This window comes from Ranitomeya imitator, chromosome 9, assembly GCF_032444005.1.
Source record: "Ranitomeya imitator isolate aRanImi1 chromosome 9, aRanImi1.pri, whole genome shotgun sequence".
NCBI lineage: Eukaryota > Metazoa > Chordata > Amphibia > Anura > Dendrobatidae > Ranitomeya > Ranitomeya imitator.
Window position 1 is genome coordinate 27,438,966 of NC_091290.1, and position 23,093 is coordinate 27,462,058.

The 23,093-nt window shown below is 42.5% G+C and overlaps 1 protein-coding gene and 1 long non-coding RNA gene across 4 annotated transcripts in view; one reads left to right on the plus strand and one right to left on the minus strand.

The window, feature by feature from the left end:
* LOC138649555 (uncharacterized) overlaps positions 1-10,010 on the plus strand; it is a 110,292-nt gene extending 100,282 nt beyond the window's left edge. The window contains exons 3-4 of the long non-coding RNA XR_011315323.1: positions 9,762-9,794; positions 9,886-10,010. This is a non-coding gene — a long non-coding RNA (uncharacterized lncRNA). The remainder of the gene's footprint in view (positions 1-9,761; positions 9,795-9,885) is intronic.
* The window catches only part of RIPOR1 (RHO family interacting cell polarization regulator 1), a 119,024-nt gene that overhangs the window by 2,997 nt on the left and 92,934 nt on the right, over positions 1-23,093 (minus strand). For all 3 annotated transcript variants that reach the window (XM_069740045.1, XM_069740044.1, XM_069740046.1), the window contains exons 13-20: positions 19,943-20,827; positions 13,879-14,021; positions 10,568-10,742; positions 9,836-9,971; positions 7,666-7,827; positions 6,137-6,295; positions 4,936-5,132; positions 1,556-1,639 (exon numbers count right to left, since the gene is read on the minus strand). In XM_069740045.1, coding sequence (XP_069596146.1) covers positions 1,556-1,639; positions 4,936-5,132; positions 6,137-6,295; positions 7,666-7,827; positions 9,836-9,971; positions 10,568-10,742; positions 13,879-14,021; positions 19,943-20,827 — 1,941 coding nt within the window. The remainder of the gene's footprint in view (positions 1-1,555; positions 1,640-4,935; positions 5,133-6,136; positions 6,296-7,665; positions 7,828-9,835; positions 9,972-10,567; positions 10,743-13,878; positions 14,022-19,942; positions 20,828-23,093) is intronic.

A 23,093-nucleotide genomic window follows, 5' to 3' on the forward strand; every position in this document is an offset into this window, starting at 1 on the left:
ATCTTTAGGATGACTACACATCATACATGAAATCTAGCGATGAGCGAGCGCGCTGGGATAAGATGTTATCTGAGCATGCTCATGTGCCAACAGTGTGCTGGAATAATCTGTTCGAATCCCTGTGCCTGCATGTCTCACGGCCGTTCAACAGCCGCGGGGACTCGAACATATTATTCAAGCACGCCAAAGACACTCTTAGTACAAGAGCATGCTCAGATAACACCTTATCCCAGAACATTCACTCCTTAATAGTTTTTACAAAGTTTTTTTTTGTTGTTAGATTATGATATGACATGGAAAAGTTTACATTATCAAATATTTATCTAGTTTAAAAAAAAGGCAAATCTTGCATTTTTCACACATGCCACTAGGCCCAATACGGTGGATCCTGAGTTATCTATAATGAGACTGCTGAAAAGTCTTCTGCACAAGACAGGAATACTAGGCTTACCGGCCAGTGTGAAAATAAGATCTGTGCAATTTTTTTTACATTTTTTTTCACTTTTTTTTATTTTTATCAAAGCTTGATACTAGGTAATTTTTTTTATATACACGCATGTTGGCCAGGAAAGGAAAAACTGTGCATGTCCACGGTAATCTTAATGATCGGGCAGAGTTCTTTATAGTACCAGGACTGAATATTAAAGTACCGGTCAGGGTCCACATGACTTTGGATTATTCACACAAGATGGGATTCAAAGGGAACATTAAGAACACAAATGCATATACCCCAAACCTAGGGTTAGTTATGGCCAATATAATGGCTGACTAGTCGCTGTCCCCTCTGGCCTCTTGTTTAACGCCTTCGAGCCCTTGAGGCAGATTTATCAATATTGTAAAGTGCAAACATAGACTAAGATCAGATAAGCACCTTAAAGGGATTGTCTGGCACTTGTATATTGAAGGCCTATCCTTAGCATAGGTCATCAAGGTCTATTCAGGGTAGGGGCGTGACTCACGTCAACTTAGTACATCCGCCTCATATCGATTTGAATAGGGGGTGGATGTTTAGTATTCGGCTGCGACCACTATTCCATTGACGAAGTGGTGCTGCGTAGCTCTGCAACTCAGCATATCGGGCCGCCACCAGGAATAGTGGACTGGTGGGGGTGCCGGGTGTTGCACCCCCACCAATCAGATATTGATGACCCTAAGGCACTCATACATTAATTTAATACTAAAAGTGTAATCTCCCTTTATTACTTCTTCTGTAGGATACATTGGGGGGTGCTTCTTTATATTGTTATCTGATTTTTTTGGTATAGGACTTTATAATAGAATGTGTACAATACAAGCATGGAAATAAAACTCCAGCTCCACCCCATGTGTATAATAGTCAGTAACAACAGTGTTTTATTAATGAAGTAGGTGAAGGCAAAAAAATGCAGGATAGGACTTTTTACAAAAATGGTACCACCCCCGAGGATCTAAGAACTGCAAAGTCATGCCTGGTGGAATGTTCTAATTGAGTATTCGATTTACAAAGATTAAAAAGCTGAGATATAGCAGACTAATAAGAGAACTGATTAGGTTACGCCATGTTTCGACCCCACACCTTTAGGCACCCCAGTGCCGCACAACCTGCCACACGCACAGGCACGTCTTCATCTTCCAGTTGCTCCAAGTAAGACACCAGAGCCTGCAACACACACACACATTCAGAGAATTACTTCTTTATATGGGGTTTGTGCCTCTTGGCATTAAAGAAAAAAAAAAAAACTCACATTTTACTAACTTAATCAAATCAATGTTATCAAACACCTAGTAGCAGGAGCTATACTGGCAGCAAGTTACCACTATTTAAAGCTAAAAGTGGTGTTAAAGTGCGAAATAGGATGAGAACACTGTTGTAAGTATGAAGATGTAGTGCAAAATAGGAAGAGAACACGGTGTTGTAAGCATGAAGCTGTAGTGCGAAATAGGAAGAAAACACGGTGTTGTAAGCATGAAGATGTAGTGCGAAATAGGAAGAAAACACGGTGTTGTAAGTATGAAGATGTAGTGCAAAATAGGAAGAGAACACGGTGTTGTAAGCATGAAGATGTAGTGCGAAATAGGAGGAGAACACGATGTTGTAAGCATGAAGATGTAGTGCGAAATAGGAAGAGAACACGGTGTTGTAAGCATGAAGATGTAGTGCAAAATAGGAAGAAAATACGGTGTTGTAAGTATGAAGATGTAGTGCGAAATAGGATGAGAACACGGTGTTGTAAGCATGAAGTTGTAGTGCGAAATAAGATGAGAACACGGTGTTGTAAGTATGAAGATGTAGTGCGAAATAGGATGAGAACATGGTGTTGTAAGTATGAAGATGTAGTGCGAAATAGGAAGAGAACACTGTATTGTAAGCATGAAGATGTAGTGCGAAATAAGATGAGAACACGGTGTTGTAAGTATGAAGATGTAGTGCGAAATAGGATGAGAACATGGTGTTGTAAGTATGAAGATGTAGTGCGAAATAGGAAGAGAACACTGTATTGTAAGCATGAAGATGTAGTGCGAAATAAGATGAGAACACGGTGTTGTAAGCATGAAGATGTAGTGCGAAATAAGATGAGAACACGGTGTTGTAAGTATGAAGATGTAGTGCGAAATAGGATGAGAACATGGTGTTGTAAGTATGAAGATGTAGTGCGAAATAGGAAGAGAACACTGTATTGTAAGCATGAAGATGTGGTGCGAAATAGGATGAGAACATGGTGTTGTATGAAGATGTAGTGCAAAATAGGAAGAGAACACTGTGTTGTAAGTATGAAGATGTAGTGCGAAATAGGATGAGAACACGGTGTTGTAAGTATGAAGATGTAGTGCGAAATAGGAAGAGAACACGGTGTTGTAAGCATGAAGATGTAGTGCGAAATAGGAAGAGAACACGGTGTTGTAAGCATGAAGATGTAGTGCGAAATAGGATGAGATCACGGTGTTGTAAGCATGAAGATGTAGTGCGAAATAGGAAGAAAACACGGTGTTGTAAGTATGAAGATGTAGTGCAAAATAGGAAGAGAACACGGTGTTGTAAGCATGAAGATGTAGTGCGAAATAGGAGGAGAACACGATGTTGTAAGCATGAAGATGTAGTGCGAAATAGGAAGAGAACACGGTGTTGTAAGTATGAAGATGTAGTGCGAAATAGGATGAGAACACGGTGTTGTAAGCATGAAGTTGTAGTGCGAAATAAGATGAGAACACGGTGTTGTAAGTATGAAGATGTAGTGCGAAATAGGATGAGAACATGGTGTTGTAAGTATGAAGATGTAGTGCGAAATAGGAAGAGAACACTGTATTGTAAGCATGAAGATGTAGTGCGAAATAAGATGAGAACACGGTGTTGTAAGTATGAAGATGTAGTGCGAAATAGGATGAGAACACGGTGTTGTAAGCATGAAGATGTAGTGCGAAATAAGATGAGAACACGGTGTTGTAAGTATGAAGATGTAGTGCGAAATAGGATGAGAACATGGTGTTGTAAGTATGAAGATGTAGTGCGAAATAGGAAGAGAACACTGTATTGTAAGCATGAAGATGTGGTGCGAAATAGGATGAGAACATGGTGTTGTATGAAGATGTAGTGCAAAATAGGAAGAGAACACTGTGTTGTAAGTATGAAGATGTAGTGCGAAATAGGATGAGAACACGGTGTTGTAAGTATGAAGATGTAGTGCGAAATAGGAAGAGAACACGGTGTTGTAAGCATGAAGATGTAGTGCGAAATAGGAAGAGAACACGGTGTTGTAAGCATGAAGATGTAGTGCGAAATAGGATGAGAACACGGTGTTGTAAGTATGAAGATGTAGTGCGAAATAGGATGAGAACACGGTGTTGTAAGCATGAAGATGTAGTGCAAAATAGGAAGAGAACACGGTGTTGTAAGCATGAAGATGTAGTGCGAAATAGGAAGAAAACACGGTGTTGTAAGTATGAAGATGTAGTGCGAAATAGGAAGAGAACACGGTGTTGTAAGCATGAAGATGTAGTGCGAAATAAGATGAGAACACGGTGTTGTAAGTATGAAAATGTAGTGCGAAATAGGATGAGAACACGGTGTTGTAAGTATGAAGTTGTAGTGCGAAATAGGAAGAGAACACGGTGTTGTAAGTATGAAGTTGTAGTGCGAAATAGGAAGAGAACACGGTGTTGTAAGTATGAAGATGTAGTGCGAAAGTAAGGAGCTAAAATAAGAAAGCGGTTAAATGGAGGTCTGGGCCAGATGAGATGATGTCAAGCACGAGTCATTGAAATTATTGTTTATTCTGCCTCTGGATTGGATCAGTTCTGTATTGATTTGTCTGATCTGTTCTCTAAAATCAACAAATCCTAGTAAAACTTTGATAATATTGTCAGGTTATAGAAGGAGCTATAACTTAACACATTAGGAACTACAAGTGTTATATATTATAACGTAATTTCTACCTCTGGCTATAAAAGGGCCATTCCGATACTATTAAGTAATACTGCTAATATTTAAAGGGAATCTGTCAGCAGCATGATGTAGGGGAAGAGATCTTGATTCCAGCGACGACACTAGTCTGTGTTTTGCGGTTTCAATTAAAATAAATCAGCAGGAGATTATCACTACAGGACTAGGTGTCTCGCACCTCCTAGTCCTAACCCAGTCCCAACCACTGATTTCTGTCAATGCAGTGTACACACAAAGCAGCCAATCAGTGGCATGGGCGGATTTATACAGGGCTCAGCATTTAGAGAACTGCTAGATCTGCAGCAGAGAAAACGGATTGTATCACAACTGCTGAACCCAGTAATCTACGGTAAGTGACACACCACTGGAATCAGGGTATCTGTCCCTACATCAGATTACATATCCAAATCCTGCTGAACAGATTCTCTTTCAGCATTTATTGGTGACCCCTCCACACACTTTTTTTTTTTTTTGTAATTTACAAGGATATATACGGTAAAGACCAGTATTGTCCTTACCCTTTCTTTAAAAGGTTGTTGTTCACAGAAGCTTCTAAGCAACGCAGACGTGGCTGCAATGACTCTGCTGTTTCCATTAGTAAGTAAAAGGCTCAGCGTCTTGAAGCCTTCCTTCTGTATGCTGCTCTCAGACACTTTCTTCAAGGCTTTCAGAACGACATTCTGGTCATCAGAATTCAACCTTTGCACAAATAATACTAAAAATAAAATGCAAACAAAGAAGATGGTCATAGTGAAAACTTTAATTTAAAAGTTTATTCTCCATCTAGCAGTAAGGGATTTCTGAAGGTTTTCCCAGAAAACAAAATATGTATTTTTTGTCCTGGACACCAGTAGTGATCAGAAGGATAAAGGGGCTATAGTACTACGCTGAACACCTAAAGTAATGGCCGAGACACCAATTCCAGCACTGAGTCACTGACTGGGCTTCTTGCTGTAGTTTTATTTGCTGCAGCTTGGCTAGTCCGATGATTGAGGAGCTCAGACAGCTCATCAAGGAGAGGACTAGCAGATAAAATAACTTATCAAAACTGCAGCAAGAACCCCAGTAATTGACATCACTAGAATCAGGATCTCTGTCCATTCTTTATGCTGCCTTTAGATAGGCAAGCTTAAATGTGGCGACAGATTCCCTTTAATGGTTAAATATAAGTATCTTGCAATGTTAAAATTCAGCTTATTGGCAAGCTGTGCAGCCTATCTACACCCAAAACTACACCAATACCTAGGTATAAACAAAAAGGTAATCTGTCAGCATTTTTTTGCTATGTAATCCAAGAGCACCATGGTGTAGGGGCAGAGACCCTAATTCCAATGATGTCACTTACAAGGCTGCGTGGCGTTGTTTCAATAAGATCAGTGTTTTATCAGCAGGAGATTATCACTACATGACTAGGTGTCTCGTGCCTCCTGGTCCAACCCCTCCCCTACCTCTTACTGGTCAATCAGTGGTGTGGGCGGGGTTATACACAGCTCAGCATTCATAAAACTGCTAGACATGTAGCAGAGAAAACTGTGTTTCAGATCAAAATGACAGCAAGCAGACCAATAAGTGACATATCGCTGGAATCAGGGGCTCTGCTGATGGATTCATTTTAATACCATCAGTTGTGGGAATGGGACCTCACATCCATTTGCTTCTATTTATTGATGTTGTATACCGTTAAAGTGTCAAAGTAATGAGCCGTCAAGATTATTTTACCTTCTTTTGATAAATCAGAAATGAGAGTATCCAAATTAGTCACCGTGGTGGAATCAAAGTATCTCCAGTACTGAAATATTGTAATCTGCTCACTGTAAGTGGTCCGGGACCTTCTGGGCAACTTCTGATCCAAAATGTCCTCAACAAGCTTTACAAGGACTGAAAAATAGAAATGGGGTTTATAAAGTTAAAGTACTATTCTACACATGCAGAATTATTAATGTTGCAAAATACTAAAATGTCCCATCGGGGGGGTCATGAAAATCCAGACTCGTCCTGACAACATAGGTTTCCTAAAGGGATCACGTCATTGTGATTTCTGTCATGTATTCCATGACTGATGTTTATATTGGTGGAGTTCAGACGCTAAAATCCCCCGTGATCGCTACAATGAGGGGGCAGAAGCGCTTGTGTTGGGCCATGTGCACACTAGCAGTATTTGGTCAGTATTTTACATCAGTATTTGTAAGCCGAAACCAGGAGTGGAACGGTCAGAGCAAAAGCATAAGAAACTCGTCACCACTTCTGCATTTATCACCCACTCCTGGTTTTGGCTTACAAATACTGGGGTAAATAATTCACCAAATACTGAATGTGTGCATGTGGCCTTAATGTAGCATCCATCTGATTTTTTTCATCTCTCACCAAAAAGTCACAACTGTAAAGACAGCCTCATAAAAGGAGATTGGCGGAGAAAACACATTTTAGCACCATGTTAACCAAAAAATTATAGGTCCGGCAAGGGGGCGTGGAGTGGTCCGGTGAGGGGGGCGTGGAGTGGGGCGTGGAGTGGTCCGGCGAGGGGGGCGTGGAGTGGTCCGGCGAGGGGGGCGTGGAGTGGTCCGGCGAGGGGGGCGTGGAGTGGTCCGGCGAGGGGGGCGTGGAGTGGTCCGGCGAGGGGGGCGTGGAGTGGTCCGGCGAGGGGGGCGTGGAGTGGTCCGGCGAGGGGGGCGTGGAGTGGTCCGGCGAGGGGGGCGTGGAGTGGTCCGGCGAGGGGGGCGTGGAGTGGTCCGGCGAGGGGGGCGTGGAGTGGTCCGGCGAGGGGGGCGTGGAGTGGTCCGGCGAGGGGGGCGTGGAGTGGTCCGGCGAGGGGGGCGTGGAGTGGTCCGGCAAGGGGGGCGTGGAGTGGTCCGGCAAGGGGGGCGTGGAGTGGTCCGGCGAGGGGCGTGCCGAGAGGTCCGGCGAGGGGCGCTCCAACAACATTTAGACAAATTTATTAAGCAGAAAATGTTGATAATTTTAGTCCAAATCTGCTCACATGAAGTTTTCCTTTTCTTTTCTGGCTTTAGGACCATCTATAAATGTGATAATTTTTATTAAGGGCCGTGCCTCTTTTAGTAAATTTGATGCAATATACTCCACTCTCTCCCCCCCTTTTTTTTTTTTTAAAGACTGGTGTAGTCTGCCACACCGCCTGCAGCATTAGATGTCCGAGGACCATTAATTAACAAGACCAGGAGAGAAGGAAATGGCAAAATGAGAGCAATGCAGGTCACACGGGGCTCGGCCCTGCACAGTGCTGCACTCACCGGCATCAGAAAGCCTCGGGTGTTGCAGGTTGATTTGCTCCGAGTATCTCGTTCTGAGGGACTGCAGCAGCGTCTCCACTGAGCACACAAACACGTCCGAGGGCGACACACACTCGTTCCAGAACTCCGCAACTCCTCCTTTTGGTGGTGAAAATGTTAAAACTGGAAAAGCAGAAAGAATAAAGTTGGTGACAACTGCTGACGAGATAAGATGGCCTATGGGAATAGTTACTGGTCCAGAGTATGGAAAAAAAAAACAACAAAAAATTCCAACCCAACATCGATCAGTAAGTGAGTGATTCTGTATGGATTGTGACCGCGGCAGCAGAAAAGGCGAATATAAAATCAATGACAAAGGGGGAAAAACATTGAGGTCTTTAAAGCATTGAAACCAGAAATCCTGCCCTTACCTGGATGCAGTTTAAAAAAAAAAAAATCACAAACAGCAGATGCTTTACTCACTCTCCTCAGGTCCAGGACCGAATCTCCGCCGCTGTCCGAGGTGCCTGTCAGGTCATGTCACTAGCACTGCACACAATAAGTGCTGCAGACAACGGGATCCTTGATAATTCAGTGGACCGGGGGACGGTGACTAAAGCTTTTTTTTTTTTTTTGTTAAACTTTTTTTTTTTCTTCAAACTGCAGCCGAGGCTTTCTGTTTCCCATGCTTTTCCAATAATATCAATAGCAAATGTACAACAAAGCGTTAGCCTTATCTCAAGTAATTAGTACGTAACAGGGGGTGAGGATGGAAAATCAAAACTATTTCTTCTCGAATAAATTTACAAAACAAGGTACGGTAATATTCTCTAGGAAAAAAGTCAACGCCCCATAAAATGTCACCTGCCAAAAGGGAAAAATGCGGGTGTGCAAGGAGTTCACAGGACTCGGATGTACAGAAATAGATGGCAGTTTATTTCCAATGCATTTCCAGGTCGAAAGGACCTCGAAGATTCAGGAGCTAGTCTTTTTTTTTGTGGGGCCAGTTAGTTCTCATTTATACCATTTTTTGGATACATATGATTTTAATTATTTATTTTTTTAATCCATTTACATTATTTTTTTCCTGTAAGGCAACATGAATAAAAACAAGGATCTTATAACAGTTTTATAGTTTTTTTTTTTATTATTACCGTAACTTGTTACCTTTCTTCTGTGGGTTTTTATAGTTTCTCGGAGTTTGTTTTACTAGTTACATCACTTTAAAAAAAAAAAAATTAAAAAAAATTTGTGCAATAATATTCCGAGGACGTCAAAACTTATTTGGATTTTTGTGTGAACTTGTTTTTCTAGGAAGAGCTGTAGTTTTACAGTGTATCATTGCATTTTTTAAGTTCTTTATTGATAACTTTTCTTTTTTTTTTAGTCAGGATGAGAATTAAAAAAAATACATTATTACCTACATCATGCGTTAAAATTTTGCGTTATAGAGACCCTGTTTCTAGCAATGTGTCACTTACTGGGCTGTGTTTTGCATTTTTAATAAAAAGTCAGTGTTTTATCAGCAGGAGATCATCACTATAGGACTAGGTGTCTGGCGCCTCCTGGTCCAACCACAACCCCACCATTGATTAGCAGCTTTTTGCCTAAGAGCAGTGTACACAGAAAGACAACAATCAGTGGTGTGGGCCGAGGTTATACCGAGCTCTGCTAGATCTGCAGCAGAGAAAATAGGGATTGTATCACAACTGCTGCACCCAGTAGACTAAGCGACACATCGCTGGAATCAGGGTCTCTGCCCCTACATTATTCTGCTGTCGATTACAAAACCTGCCGACAGATTCCCCGGAGATATTGAACGCTCTTATTGGTTTATTATCTTGTTTGCAGAAATATTGATGCTGTAATATTCTCCGTATCGGATTCTCCTTGTTCCTGAGTCATTTTGGATTTCTTACCTACATAGGTTGCATGTGGACTAATGATTCAGGCTCGTACCATTCCTTTATATTTGCTTTTACTCGTTTCTTCTCGAAAAACTTTAATAAAAATACCGTGAAAAACAAAATCAGTTGGAAACCGGTGGCTTTTGTCTGTAATTATGTGTAAACTTCTGTAAAATGTAAATATTCTAATTCAGATTTTATTTGTTTTAGGTCAGAAATGTGAAAATCCCAAATGTGCACAAAGTAAGGATAACCGATGGATGGGGGGAGGGGGGGAATTTTACCTTCTTCTGCCGACTGCGCTCTTCCTGACTTTTCTTCCGTTAACGTACAGATCATCTCTAAGATTTGGACTTCCCCCATTAATTTATCAAGCGCATATAATTCGCGACATCGAAGGGGTCCGTACGTGCCCAAATGCTGCAGGAAATGACGACAAAGTTAGTGCAATCTCTTGTCAAATTATCTGTTCTGCTAAAATAACATTTTAAAAAATTGCTCCCGGTAGTGTTTGTTTATTTTTTCCATTCTTACACTTTCTTTAATCCAGCATTGTTGGTGCCGGGACTCGCATTACATAACAATCGGCTGCTGCACTCTCCCTTTCATTTGATGATCCACCGACAAGTGGAAGAAGTGAAAGCAATGTGGCCTCTGATTGGCTGCAGGGCTCATGTGGCATAACTACGTCACGGGAGATCCGGTACCTACAATGCTGGAATGGCGCCGATGCAAACAGTATTTATTTTTATAAGGGGGACTAAAGTTATAGTTAACAAAGTAAACTTATTGGAGTGGTATTACAAACTTTATCAGAATTGTGTAAATATTTCTCCCCCTGGATGATAAAATTATTATCGGACATATTCACTGATCTGCAGTTCTCAGCAGCGGCCACTACACAGCGGCTTCTAGCCAAGTTTCCATGCGGCTGAGGCTGAAGACAGCGGATTGGTGGGAACGTGAGGTTGTCAGACCCCCGCATATTGGACACTGATGACCCCTTAATCACCTACCAGCAGTAGCCTATTGCAGTTGTGGAGATGTGAAACCAAGACCCTATCCAGCTGCTCGCTACCAGTGGTCAGAGGACTGGAGGGTCCTTCAGGAGAGCAGCAAGCCACAACATCCTCCATTCTAGGCGGTTTATGGTCTGGTGTCGTTACCGCTCCATCTTCACAGTTCTCGGTCCTAAAAGCGAGGACAAGATGTGGTATAATTATAAACCCTTCCTGGATCAAAGTTGTAGATTACTATGTACTGGATCTTTTCTCAACACAACTTTTAAGTATGGTCTTTCTTCAAGAGGAAACAATATTTAAAGGGGTTATCCGACCTATATGAAAACACTACCAGGGGACCAGGCGGGGTGAAAATAGCAAAGTCTTGCATGCTTACTTGCCGTCACACCGAGGCTCTAACATGGATATTATATATATTTTTGGGGTTCTTTCTGTTATTAAATATAAATAAGAGGGACTAAATCATAAAAAGACAAACCGCACAAAAAGGTGCACTCTAGGTCAACCCTATAAAGATAATTCCTAGCCTTTATTCCTGCCCATCAGCGGAGGTCGGCACCCTATAGAAATATCCACGCAAGTGGCATTTACCCTGGAACGCCCTATATGTAAGCGATAACAGACGCACACTAAAGCTAGACACATGAAACGGCTAAAAGTAAGGATAGAACAGCAAGCGATAATTGCCCCACCAATACAATCTACCCAGAGGTAATGCTAAAAGTCGTCAACGCAGGTACATTCCCATCATATACCAAGATACACATATAGATCATCAGGAGGTAAGATGGGGAATTATTCAACACTGTTTCTGATCGGCGGTAAAATAATTACCGACAGTCAGAGAGCCGCGGTTCCCATGTTGTCAAATGACAGCGTGAGTCCGCAGCTGTGATCGGAGGTAAAGAGTTTACCTCCGGTCACTGGTGTTGACTGATGGGACTATGACTCCCATCAGCTGCTGCCGCTAATAACAGTGAGAGCAGGCGGCAGCTGACGGGAGTATTCCCAGTGAACTGCGGTGAACTCAGCGCTGCACCCTGAGACTTTTTCTCACTGTGCTAGCGGTTATCTCACCATGGTCACCAGTGAACTGCAGTAACCTCGATGAGTCGCCACTGGTCACAGATGCTGCAATCACAGCAGCTCATGCCATAGTGGTTCTCAGCCTGGATGGTCGCATCTTGGCACTGTCCATGTTGAAAACTATTTAACTATTTATCCCCAGACATGGCGTGGGACAGGTGAAGGATACGGTTGTTTATTTTGTTTTTGTTTTTACTGGAGACTAGGGCTTCACTGGAATGGGCGTTAGGTGAGTATAACGGTGTTTGTTTATTTTAAATAAAGTAAAAGTGTTTTTCTGTTTATTTCACATAAAAGGACTTTATTCTGGCTGTGCCTTTATTCACCAAACAACTATAGGATTAGTAATGGATGGATGTCTTATAGATGCCTCTCCATTACTAACCCATGGGCTTGATGTCACCAGACAACACAAAGGTGACATCAACCCCACAAATAGGATCCCCAGTTGCCGCAGCGCAAGTGGGAAGAGCCGGGCAAAGCGCCAGAATTAGTGCATCTAATAAAGGCGCCTTTTCTGTGCGGATTCAGCTGCTATTTATAGGCTGAGGGTGGTCAATATCCATGGCCCCTTACCAGCCCCAAGCTGTCTGCTTCAGAAAGGCGGATTGTCAAAAATAAGGGGGACCCAACGCCTTTTTAAAAATTATTGAAATCATTTTAAAAAAACAGCGTGGGGACCCCTCTATTCTTGATAACCAGCCTTGCTAAAGCTCACAGCTGAGGGTTGCAGTTTTGCCTGGCTGGTTAGCAAAAATACAGGGGAACACACTTTTTTTTTTTTTTTTTTTTTTTTAACTTATTTATTTACAGTGCAGGCTGATGAATACTCTGGTGGTTACTAGCAGCAGCAGGCGTAGGGTCATGGGAGTAGTAGTCCCATCAGCTGACGCCAGTGACCAGATGTAACTTTTTACCGCCAGTCACAGCGACGGGCTCACGCTGTCATTGGACAGTGTGGGAACTGGGACTCTGATAGGCGGTAAAATCATTGACACATGAGTGCGTGGCAAGTACTGGATGCTTGGGCCCCCCACTCAAGTGAATGGGGTCCAGTTACTGATCTGGTACCCGAACCAAACTTTTTTTTTTTTTAACTGTTTGGCCTGAACCCAAACATCCAGGGGTCCGCCCATCACTGTTTCTTTGAGGTTCATGTCACTGAACCTACTGTAGTGAAATTGCACACAAAAAATGGGACAAATGGCTATTAATTCTTGTGCAAATGTTTGCGTGCCCCACTGTGGATCAGATATTATTTAGGAATAACACATGTTAAAAAAGTCTGACATACATTAATAAATGCAGCAAAAACGTCGACTTTTTTTTTCATGAGGCTATGGGCTGGAGCTGCGGCAAGAACTCTGACCAATCAGAAGGTGACATGATGGAGTAATTGGCTGAAAAATCCTGGATTGTAAGGGGGCTGGCCATAGGAGGACCCCGAATAAACATTCACAAGCAGCAATTTATTAAAACTCATAATTAAGGATGGCGGCAATGCGAGTTACTGGAAGAAAGTCACAGCGCAGAATATGCCCATGATCAAAAGTAAAAAAATTGGTGAGAGTCCCCCTAATACTAATCCCATACTGACATGTACATCAATAAGATCATTGTCCACTAAAACTGTGCGGGCATCCATTTTTGGGATTTGAGCTCAAACCTTACATTGTAATTTAATGTGAAACTCGACCTTCTCCTGTTGGTCAAAACTGCAACACATCTATTAAAGTGCAGAACAACAACAGAAAAAGGGGTTGCGAACTACTGGACAAGCCCCTTTTGAATACCCCCATAAGGAGGAAAAAAAAAGCACACTTCCTTCCAGAACCGGCACCGCAGCCCATCAGCTCCCTTCTAGTCACTGGGGTAGCGCAGTGGTATGTGAGCAGTTAGCGCTCACTACAAAGTGAGTGCACCGTCATCACTTTCCCTGGTGAGCGCACCGTCATCACTTCTGCTTGAAAGTGGGGGGTGTTTTTTTTTTTTGTTAAAGATATCAACCAAAATGTATGACTAACAATGTGTTAGTAAAAAACAAAGCAACAACAACCTTGTAATCACAAGGATGTGTAACTGCAGTGGAAAGATGCGGCTTCTACCTTAGGGAGATGAACATGTTGCCCCGATTCAGCACTGCAAAATGCCATAATAGCTTTTTTATACATATTTACATGGACACTGTGTATTTCTTTGATAAAATGCTATCGCCTTGCCTTTCATTCGGAGCCGCTTCTTCCTCGGAGCCTTCTGAATCGTCCATGTCGGACGTGGTATTTAGGAAGTCAAAACTCTCCAGGGCATTTTCCACGGTGAGGCTGATGCTGGACGCCCGACTTCTGAACACTCCTTGCTTCTGCTGTCGGAAGTCAAAAAACACAAGAGAGTTTGTGACTAAAAGGTTCTGGGGGTCGGCCACTACTTTATGATATTTTTATTATTGGGCTCAGGCTGGCCAAATACTAAAAACTGGACAGAGTCTACTGGAAAGTCAAAACTGCAACTCCTCAGCGGCCACAGACTTGGCAGCACCGGTCTAGTTTACTCTTCTCGGGGAAGTCGGCAGCCACCATTTCGGTAGAGAGTATACTTTTTTTATTTTTATTTTTGACAATCCTTTTAAGGCTGACGTCACACTAGAGAGTTTTATGGATGTATGAGAGGCGCGAAAACAACGCATTGCACACGGACCAATGATTCTCTATGGGGCAGCTCCTATCTGCTGTATATTTCTCTGTCTTATTTTACAGGCGTAGAAAATCGCAGCATGCTGCGTTTGTCAGCGTATTGCCCCAAAAAATCCGCCAATGAAAGTCTATGGGGCAAGGAAAAATACGGATTACACATGGACCAACAGTGTGACTTGTAAGAAATACGCAGCGGTGTTCTAGAGAAAAGCCGGTAATTCAGCGCGGTGTACAGTAAAATCACACTGACTGGTTAGAATAGAATAGCTAAAATAAATGTCTACACATAATATAGGGGTATATATGTATACACATACATTTATATTTCATACAGCGCTAGATAGCAGAAAATTAATTCAATTGCCGTCTTTTGCCATCTCCTTCCCAAGCCCGACAGGATATGAGACATGGTTTACATGCAGCAAACCATCTCATATCCCTTATTTTTTAACATATTCCTCACTAATAATGTTAGAAGTGTCTGTGTGCAAAATTTGGGGGCTCTAGCTGTTAAAATAAAGGGTTAAATAGCGGAAACAAATGGCGTGGGCTCCCGCACAGTTTTCTCTGCCAGAGTGGTTAAGCCAGTGACTGAGGGCAGATATTAATAGCCTAGAGAGGGTCCACGGCTATTGTTTCCCCCCCCCGGCTAAAAACATCTGCCCCCAGCCACCCCAGAAAAGGCACATCTGGAAGGTGCGTCTATTCTGGCACTTAACCCCTCTCTTCCCATTCCCATGTAGCGGTGGGATATGGGGTAATGAAGGGTAAATGTCACCTTGCTATTGTAAGGTGACATTAAGCCAGGTTAATAATGGAAAGATGTCAATAACACACCTATCCATTATTAATCCAATAGTAGTAAATGGTTAATAAAACACACACATTAGCAAAAAAGTATTTTATTGTCACCTGAAACAAAGCTAAAGTAAAAAAACAACAATATCCCATACCTCTCCGATGCTCAGTCATGTCCCACGCTGTAAATCCATCTGAAGGGGTTAAATAATTTTACAGGCAGGAGCTCTGCTAATGCAGCTGTGCTCCTGACTGTAAAATCTGGGGAATTATTTGAAAGCAGGGGAACGTAGCATCATAGATTTGTGGTGCTGCGCCCCCTGCTGGTATAAACTCATATGACCTCTAGCGTGGGAATTTTACTGAATATTTTCTCACGCTCGAGTTCATATGAGTTTATGCCAGCAGGGGGCGCAGCACCACAAGTCTAGGTAGCTACGTTCCCCTGCATTCCATTCATTCCCCAGTTTTTACAGACAGGGGCAGCCTGTGTGAGCCCTCACGGGTAGGGTCCTCTTTCCTCCTGTCCCAGTACCAGTGACTTATTGGGTAAGAGTACTGTACTTGTTTTTATGTATACCCATTTTCAGACGTAAAGCACCATGGAATAAATGGCGCTATAATAATATATTTGCTAATATTACACCACTACGTATTTGGATAGAATCTTGGAGATGGGAATACCCCCTTTAACTCTTGCTGCTGATGCTAGTCATGGAAAATTCTGCAGCAGAAATCTGTGAATATAATCTTAAGGTCAAGGGCATGGTTTTTTTGGGGGCGGGGGGGGGAGAAGTCTGGTGAGATAGCATTTGGCTGAGCAATCATCTGACAAGTATCTAATAAGTATGGACACCTTTACAGGCACACAGAAAACTCTGATCTTGGCCATTTTACCCTTAAAAATGATCAATAACGATTGTGACGCCTATTGGGTACAACACTGGAAAAGGGCACAGCCAGGGCTAATCATTTTATACAGTTAGAACAAACCCACAAAAATGTCTGTTTAGATTCTTTCAGGACGTACCTTCATGAAAAAATGTATTGAAATTCATAAAAATCAAAGAATAATAAATTAGAAGTAAAACATTATCTCATTGGTCTATTGGAAAAAAGTGTAAATGGATTGAGGGAGTGTCAATGCAATTAAAGTACACACCCCAATGCACATCCAGGCTAATTTGCAAGTTGGGATCTGTACTAAATGTGATTGTCGTCTATCACCGGAGCGATTCTTCATTCAACAATGCTGAAAGACAGCATTAGGTGACATCCAAGCAGCGTGCTTTATCCTGGCTGGCAAGTGTCAGGTGACCCTTTGGCTGGCAAGTGTCAGGTGACCCTTTGGCTGGCAAGTGTCAGGTGACCCTTTGGCTGGCAAGTGTCAGGTGACCCTTTGGCTGGCAAGTGTCAGGTGACCCTTTGGCTGGCAAGTGTCAGGTGACCCTTTGGCTATTTCACACAAGTATATCAGAGTAGGGCATCTCGATAGGGAAATCTACAACTTTTTTCCATGATTAAACATACAATATATACTGAAAGCACATGCCTCTCTGTCGGTGACTCCCATATACTATATGCAGCCACATTTGGTTTCTGGATGTATATCCTAAAGACAGAATATTCTATAAATATTCCTTTAGCATCTTAGGGCTAATAAAAAGTTTTCTTTCCCCCTCTAACACATCGGAATAGCTCCAGCATTGTGTAGTTTGCCATATGCATTATATTGCAGTACATATTTTTTTTTTTATCAACTTGCATTATTTAGATTACGAGAATGTATTTGGGTTTTTTTTTACCCATCGTTGCTATGTCAGTGGTACCACACATCACTTCCATTTTTTGTAAATATATAACTTATTTTATAATACAGGGTTTTTTTTTCACGTAAAGAGAAACAATTGTTTTAATGATATATTTATAAATCAATAGTACATGTGAAAATAAGAAACTGTGTAATGTATCTTATCGGAGAAACCGGCTTCCTTTCTCCTGCGGGGCTGATCATTCTCAAAATTGTCAATTCACGGGAAACAACTGTTTTTGGAGGAGACATATTTTCCCATTGCAGAGATGACATTTGGTGCTCATAAGGTTCCATGGAGGACTAGAACAGTTGTTTGCAGCAGAACGTTTGTCTGACTGGCTCCTCCCCCCAGCATCGAGCTTTATGAGCACCAACTGTCATCTGCTATCTCAGTAATGGGAAAGTCTGTCTTCACTGAATTCAGATGTTACCCGTGAACGGAGAGTGAAAGAAAGAGAAAGAAGCAGATTTCTCTGATAACATATTACAAAGCTTCTTATTTTCATGTGCACTATTGATTTTTTAAATGAAAGGCTGTTCTTCTTCAGGAGCACAGCTGCCATTGAAGCTCATCGGCACCCAGCGATTGTAAGCGGATTTATAGAAGAGGCAGCTCCCCGTTAGTAATGACCGCAGAATCTAAGAAGTTAAAGTGCTGGGATCAGAGCAGGATGCCGACTGTATATGATGACTGCACCGTACGATCGGTCATCAATATCGGACCAGCTATTTGCTTCTCTGCGGCTGGATGGACACAGAACAGAGCAGTTCCATACACCGAGTAGTGACCCTTCCTGGGTACTGCAGTTCAGCTTCTATTCACTTCCTGTAAGAACTAAGCTGCTGCATCCAAGAACGACCACTACCTATGGACCCTTGTTGTTCTCTTCCCAATGTATATGCGAATACCACTGGAGCTGCAAACGGATAATCGGTGGGGATTTCAGGTGTCGGATCATCATCGATCTGTTATACAGAACAGACCAAAGGTTTGGACACACCTTCTCATTTAAAGATTTTTCTGTTTTTTCATGACTATGAAAATTGTACATTCACACTGAAGACATCAAAACTATGAATTAACACATGTGGAATTATATACTTAACAAAAAAGTGTGAAACAACTGAAATTATGTCTTATATTCCAGGTTCTTCAAAGTAGCCAGCTTTTGCTTTGATGACTGCTTTGCACACTCTTGGCATTCTCTTGATGAGCTTCAAGAGCTAGTCACCGGGAATGGTTTTCACTTCACAGGTGTGCCCTGTCAGGTTTAATAAGTGGGATTTCTTGCCTTATAAATGGGGTTGGGACCATCAGTTCTGTTGTGCAGAAGTCTGGTGGGTACACAGCTGATAGTCCTACTGAATAGACTGTTAGAATTTGTATTATGGCAAGAATAAAGCAGCTAAGTAAAGAAAAATGAGTGGCCATCATTTCTTTAAGAAATGAAGGTCAGTCAGTCCGAAAAATTGGGAAAACTTTGAAAGTGTCCCCAAGTGCAGTGGCAAAAACCATCAAGCGCTACAAAGAAACTGGCTCACATGAGGACCGCCCCAGGAAAGGAAGACCAAGAGTCACCTCTGCTTCTGAGGATAAGTGTATCCGAGTCACCGGCCTCAGAAATCGCAGGTTAACAGCAGCTCAGATTAGAGACCAGGTCAATGCCACACAGAGTTCTAGCAGCAGACACATCTCTACAACAACTGTTAAGAGGAGACTTTGTGCAGCAGGCCTTCATGGTAAAATAGCTGCTAGGAAACAACTGCTAAGGACAGGCAACAAGCAGAAGAGACTTGTTTGGGCTAAAGAACACAAGGAATTGACATTAGACCAGTGGAAATCTGTGCTTTGGTCTGATGAGTCCAAATTTGAGATCTTTGGTTCCGACCACCGTGTCTTAGTGCGATGCAGAAAAGGTGAACGGATGGACTCTACATGCCTGGTTCCCACCGTGAAGCATGGAGGAGGAGGTCTGATGGTGTGGGGTGGGCTTTGCTGGTGACACTGTTGGGGATTTACTCAAAATTGAAGGCATACTGAACCAGCATGGCTACCACAGCATCTTGCAGCGGCATGCTATTCCATCCGGTTTGCGTTTAGTTGGACCATCATTTATTTTTCAACAGGACAATGACCCCAAACACACCTCCAGGCTGTGTAAGGGCTATTTAACCAAGAAGGAGAGTGATGGGGTGCTACACCAGATGACCTGGCCTCCACAGTCACCAGACCTGAACCCAATCGAGATGGTTTGGGGTGAGCTGGACCGCAGAGTGAAGGCAAAAGGGCCAACAAGTGCTAAGCATCTCTGGGAACTCCTTCAAGATTGCTGGAAGACATTCCCGGTGACTACGTCTAGAAGCTCATCAAGAGAATGCCAAGAGTGTGCAAAGCAGTCATCAAAGCAAAAGGTGGCTACTTTGAAGAACCTGGAATATAAGACATATTTTCAGTTGTTTCACACTTATTTGTTAAGTATATAATTCCACATGTGTTAATTCATAGTTTTGATGCCTTCAGTGTGAATGTACAATTTTCATAGTCATGAAAGTACAGAAAAAATCTTTAAATGAGAAGGTGTGTCCAAACTTTTGGTCTGTATTGTAGATGACCTCTACCAAGTCTTTGTAAACCCCTGTATAGAGGCTGTCCAGTCTTGTGGTGAAATGTCAGACTTCTAAATCCTTACAGCACGCGCACCGCTCACAGCCAGGATTCTCTGGTCTTCTGGGGGAGCGTTTTGGCCACATTCCTACTAGACGTGCTCGGCCTTGCTCAATTCAATGTCTACTAGGTATGTGATCGCATATGTTCAAATTGCATACTTGTGGTCACGTGACAGTCTACTCTCACATGCAACATAGAGTTGATCTTCACCACAGGACCGGACAATACCTTTAAGCTTTTAAAAACAATGCAAGTATGACTATAGGGGGGAAATAAAACCTTTCCTACCGCTATGCAGACATTCACCAACTTACCAGGAGAATCTCTTCCAGGTGTTTGATCTTATTTTCCAGTGACTGCAGTTCGGGGAACTGTCCCCGGTAGTCGTCCAGTGATGAACTCAAGGAACTGATTGCCTCGTCCAAACCACAGTCAACAATCCTCCTTTTTGTGTTGTCGGAGTGAACAACCTGAGGGATGGGACTCTCCCTCTCTTCAGGAACCGGGTCCAAACATGGCGTCATAATGGGGGAAGAGTGAACCGCAGGTTGTTGCTGATCCATCTCGATAACATCATCCACCAAAAGCTCAAACTCTTCCCTGCAAGGCACGGCCTCGTGGACTGGAGACTGTGCACACAATGGCGGAGCAGAGTCAGTCCTCTCCGGCTGGAGATCTGCTTCCGATTCTGTGAGTATTATTTCAGGTTCCTCCTCCTGAGGACCATCCGATTGTCCAGTGGTTTGCAAATCGTCCTCGGTTTCACAATTAACCGGGACAGATAAAGTTTCTGAGATATCGATATCAAACGGTAAAATCACCTGGGATTCGTCCAAGACATGGAAGTCCGACCCTGAGGCATCAAAGCTTACTTCACTAATATGGCTCAATGTCCTTGAGTACACAACGTGGCCGTTAGCCACCGATGGTTTAGTCGACGCCACCTTGTCATGCACTATTTTACCGCTGGTTTCCACCTCCTGCATTGAAACGTCAGCTCCAGTGTCCAGGCTCTCCTCTCTTTGTGTGAAGGAGATCTCTATCTCTGGAGCAGACGTCTGAAGTTCGGGTTGAACAATGTTCTTGGGAGCGTGTCGGACACTGCTAGACAACTGTGGACTGGAGGAATCATCTGAGGATTCGGAAGAAATAGACCAGGCGGCTCCATTTTCCAAATCGTCCTGACGTCGTAACATATTCTAGAGGTAATAAGATACAAGGGGTTAAAACTGAATCTATCAGATTTCAGAGAGTCTCCTATAGGGAAGATGGTACTGGAGACATTATTCACGGCTTTCTGCTGGCATTTTGATCAAGTGTAATGTGTAGTGATGAGCGAGTATACTCGTTGCTCGGGTGGTCTCCGAGTATGTGTTAGTGTTCTGGAGATTTAGTTTTTGTTGACACAGCTGCATGATTTACGGCTGCTAGACAGGCTGAATACATGTGGGGATTCCCTAGCAACTAGGCATGTGGGGATTTCCTAGCAACTAGGCAACCCGCACAAGTATTCAGCCTGTCTAGCAGCCATAGGCTGCGTCAACAAAAACTATATCTCCAAACACTAACAAATACTCGGCGACCACCCGAGCGTGCTAGGGAAAACCAGAGCAACGAGTATACTCGCTCATCACTAGTAATGTGCCATCAGGAATAAGAACAAAAAATGCTTTTCTTTTTTTTTAAATCTCCTAGATCATATACACAAAGCGAGACTCTACGGCCACTAGGCATAATTCTACACCCATTCTTCGTGTTTTGTACAGATACGTTTCAGCAGTCTCATTACCGGCAAAACAGGAATACTAGGAACGATAACACCTCTATACAGTAAGTAACAGGACCCACCATTCTCATTAGTTGATGTCACAGCTCACCTCGTCCCCCTGTACAATGACTGATAACACCTCTATACACAGTAGTTAACACAGGATCCACCATTCACAATAAGTGATGTCACAGCTCACCTCCTCCTCCTGCACAATGACTGGTAACACCTCTATATACAGTAGGTAACACAGGATCCACCATTCACAATAAGTGATGTCACAGCTCACCTCCTCCTCCTGCACAATGACTGGTAACACCTCTATATACAGTAGGTAACACAGGATCCACCATTTACAATAGGTGATATCACATCTCACCTACTCCTCCTGTACAATGACTGATAACACCTCTATATACAGTAGATAACACAGGATCCACCATTCACAATAGGTGATGTCACAGCTCACCTCCTCCTCCTGTACAATTACTGATAACACCTCTATATACAGTAGATAACACAGGATTCTCCATTCACAATAGGTGATGTCACAGCTCACCTCCTCCTCCTGTACAATGACTGATAACACCTCTATGTACAGTAGATAACACAGGATCCACCATTCACAATAGGTGATGTCACAGCTCACCTCCTCCTCCTGTACAATGACTGATAACACCTCTATATACATTCGATAACACCCAGCATTCACAATAGGTGATGTCACAGCTCACTTCCTCCTCCTGTAGAATGACTGATAACACCTCTATATACAGTAGATAACACAGGATCCACCATTCACAATAGGTGATGTCACAGCTCACCTCCTCCTCCTGTACAATGACTGATAACACCTCTATGTACAGTAGATAACACAGGATCCACCATTCACAATAGGGGATGTCACAGCTCACCTCCTCCTCCTGTACAATGACTGAGAACACCTCTATATACATTCGATAACACCCAGCATTTACAATAGGTGATATCACCAGTTGTATCCTGTTGTAGCAGTGTAGTATTTTTGCACTCTGCATTATAAAAAGCCAAACTATGCCCTCAGTTTATGTGTATTAGATTAATGAGTCATTAAAGGGAATCTGTCACATGTAAAACGGGAGCCCAATGTGCAGGCGGCATCATATAGAGCAGAAGGAGCCGAGCAGATCGATATATAAAACTTTGTGGGAAAAGATTCACTATAACCTCTGTTTTATGTATTTAAATATCTGCTGTTTCTAAGCTTAGGAGTCCAGTGGGCGGTCCTAATCAGTGATTGCCAACTCTAATAAAAATAATTATAAATAAATGATAAATACTAATAACACTAGTAATAAATCTATGCACGCTTTATACAATGAAGACTGTCAAGGCAGGGTCCTCTCTCCTCCTGTACCAGTTATGACTTGTATTGTTTAAGATTATTGTACTTCTTTTCATTATGTATACCCCTCCTCACATGTAAAGCGCCATGGAATAAATGGCACTATAACAATAAATAATAATAATAATAATCATTAATTAGACCCGCCAACTGGACTCCTAAGCCTGGAAAGAGCAGTGATTTATATAAATATATCTCGAGTCATACTGAATCTTTTATACATCAATCTCATCCGCCTCTCTTGCTCTATACCTCGATCCCTGCAGATTGAACACGAGACACATTCCCATAAATTGTATTTACCCCAGCAATT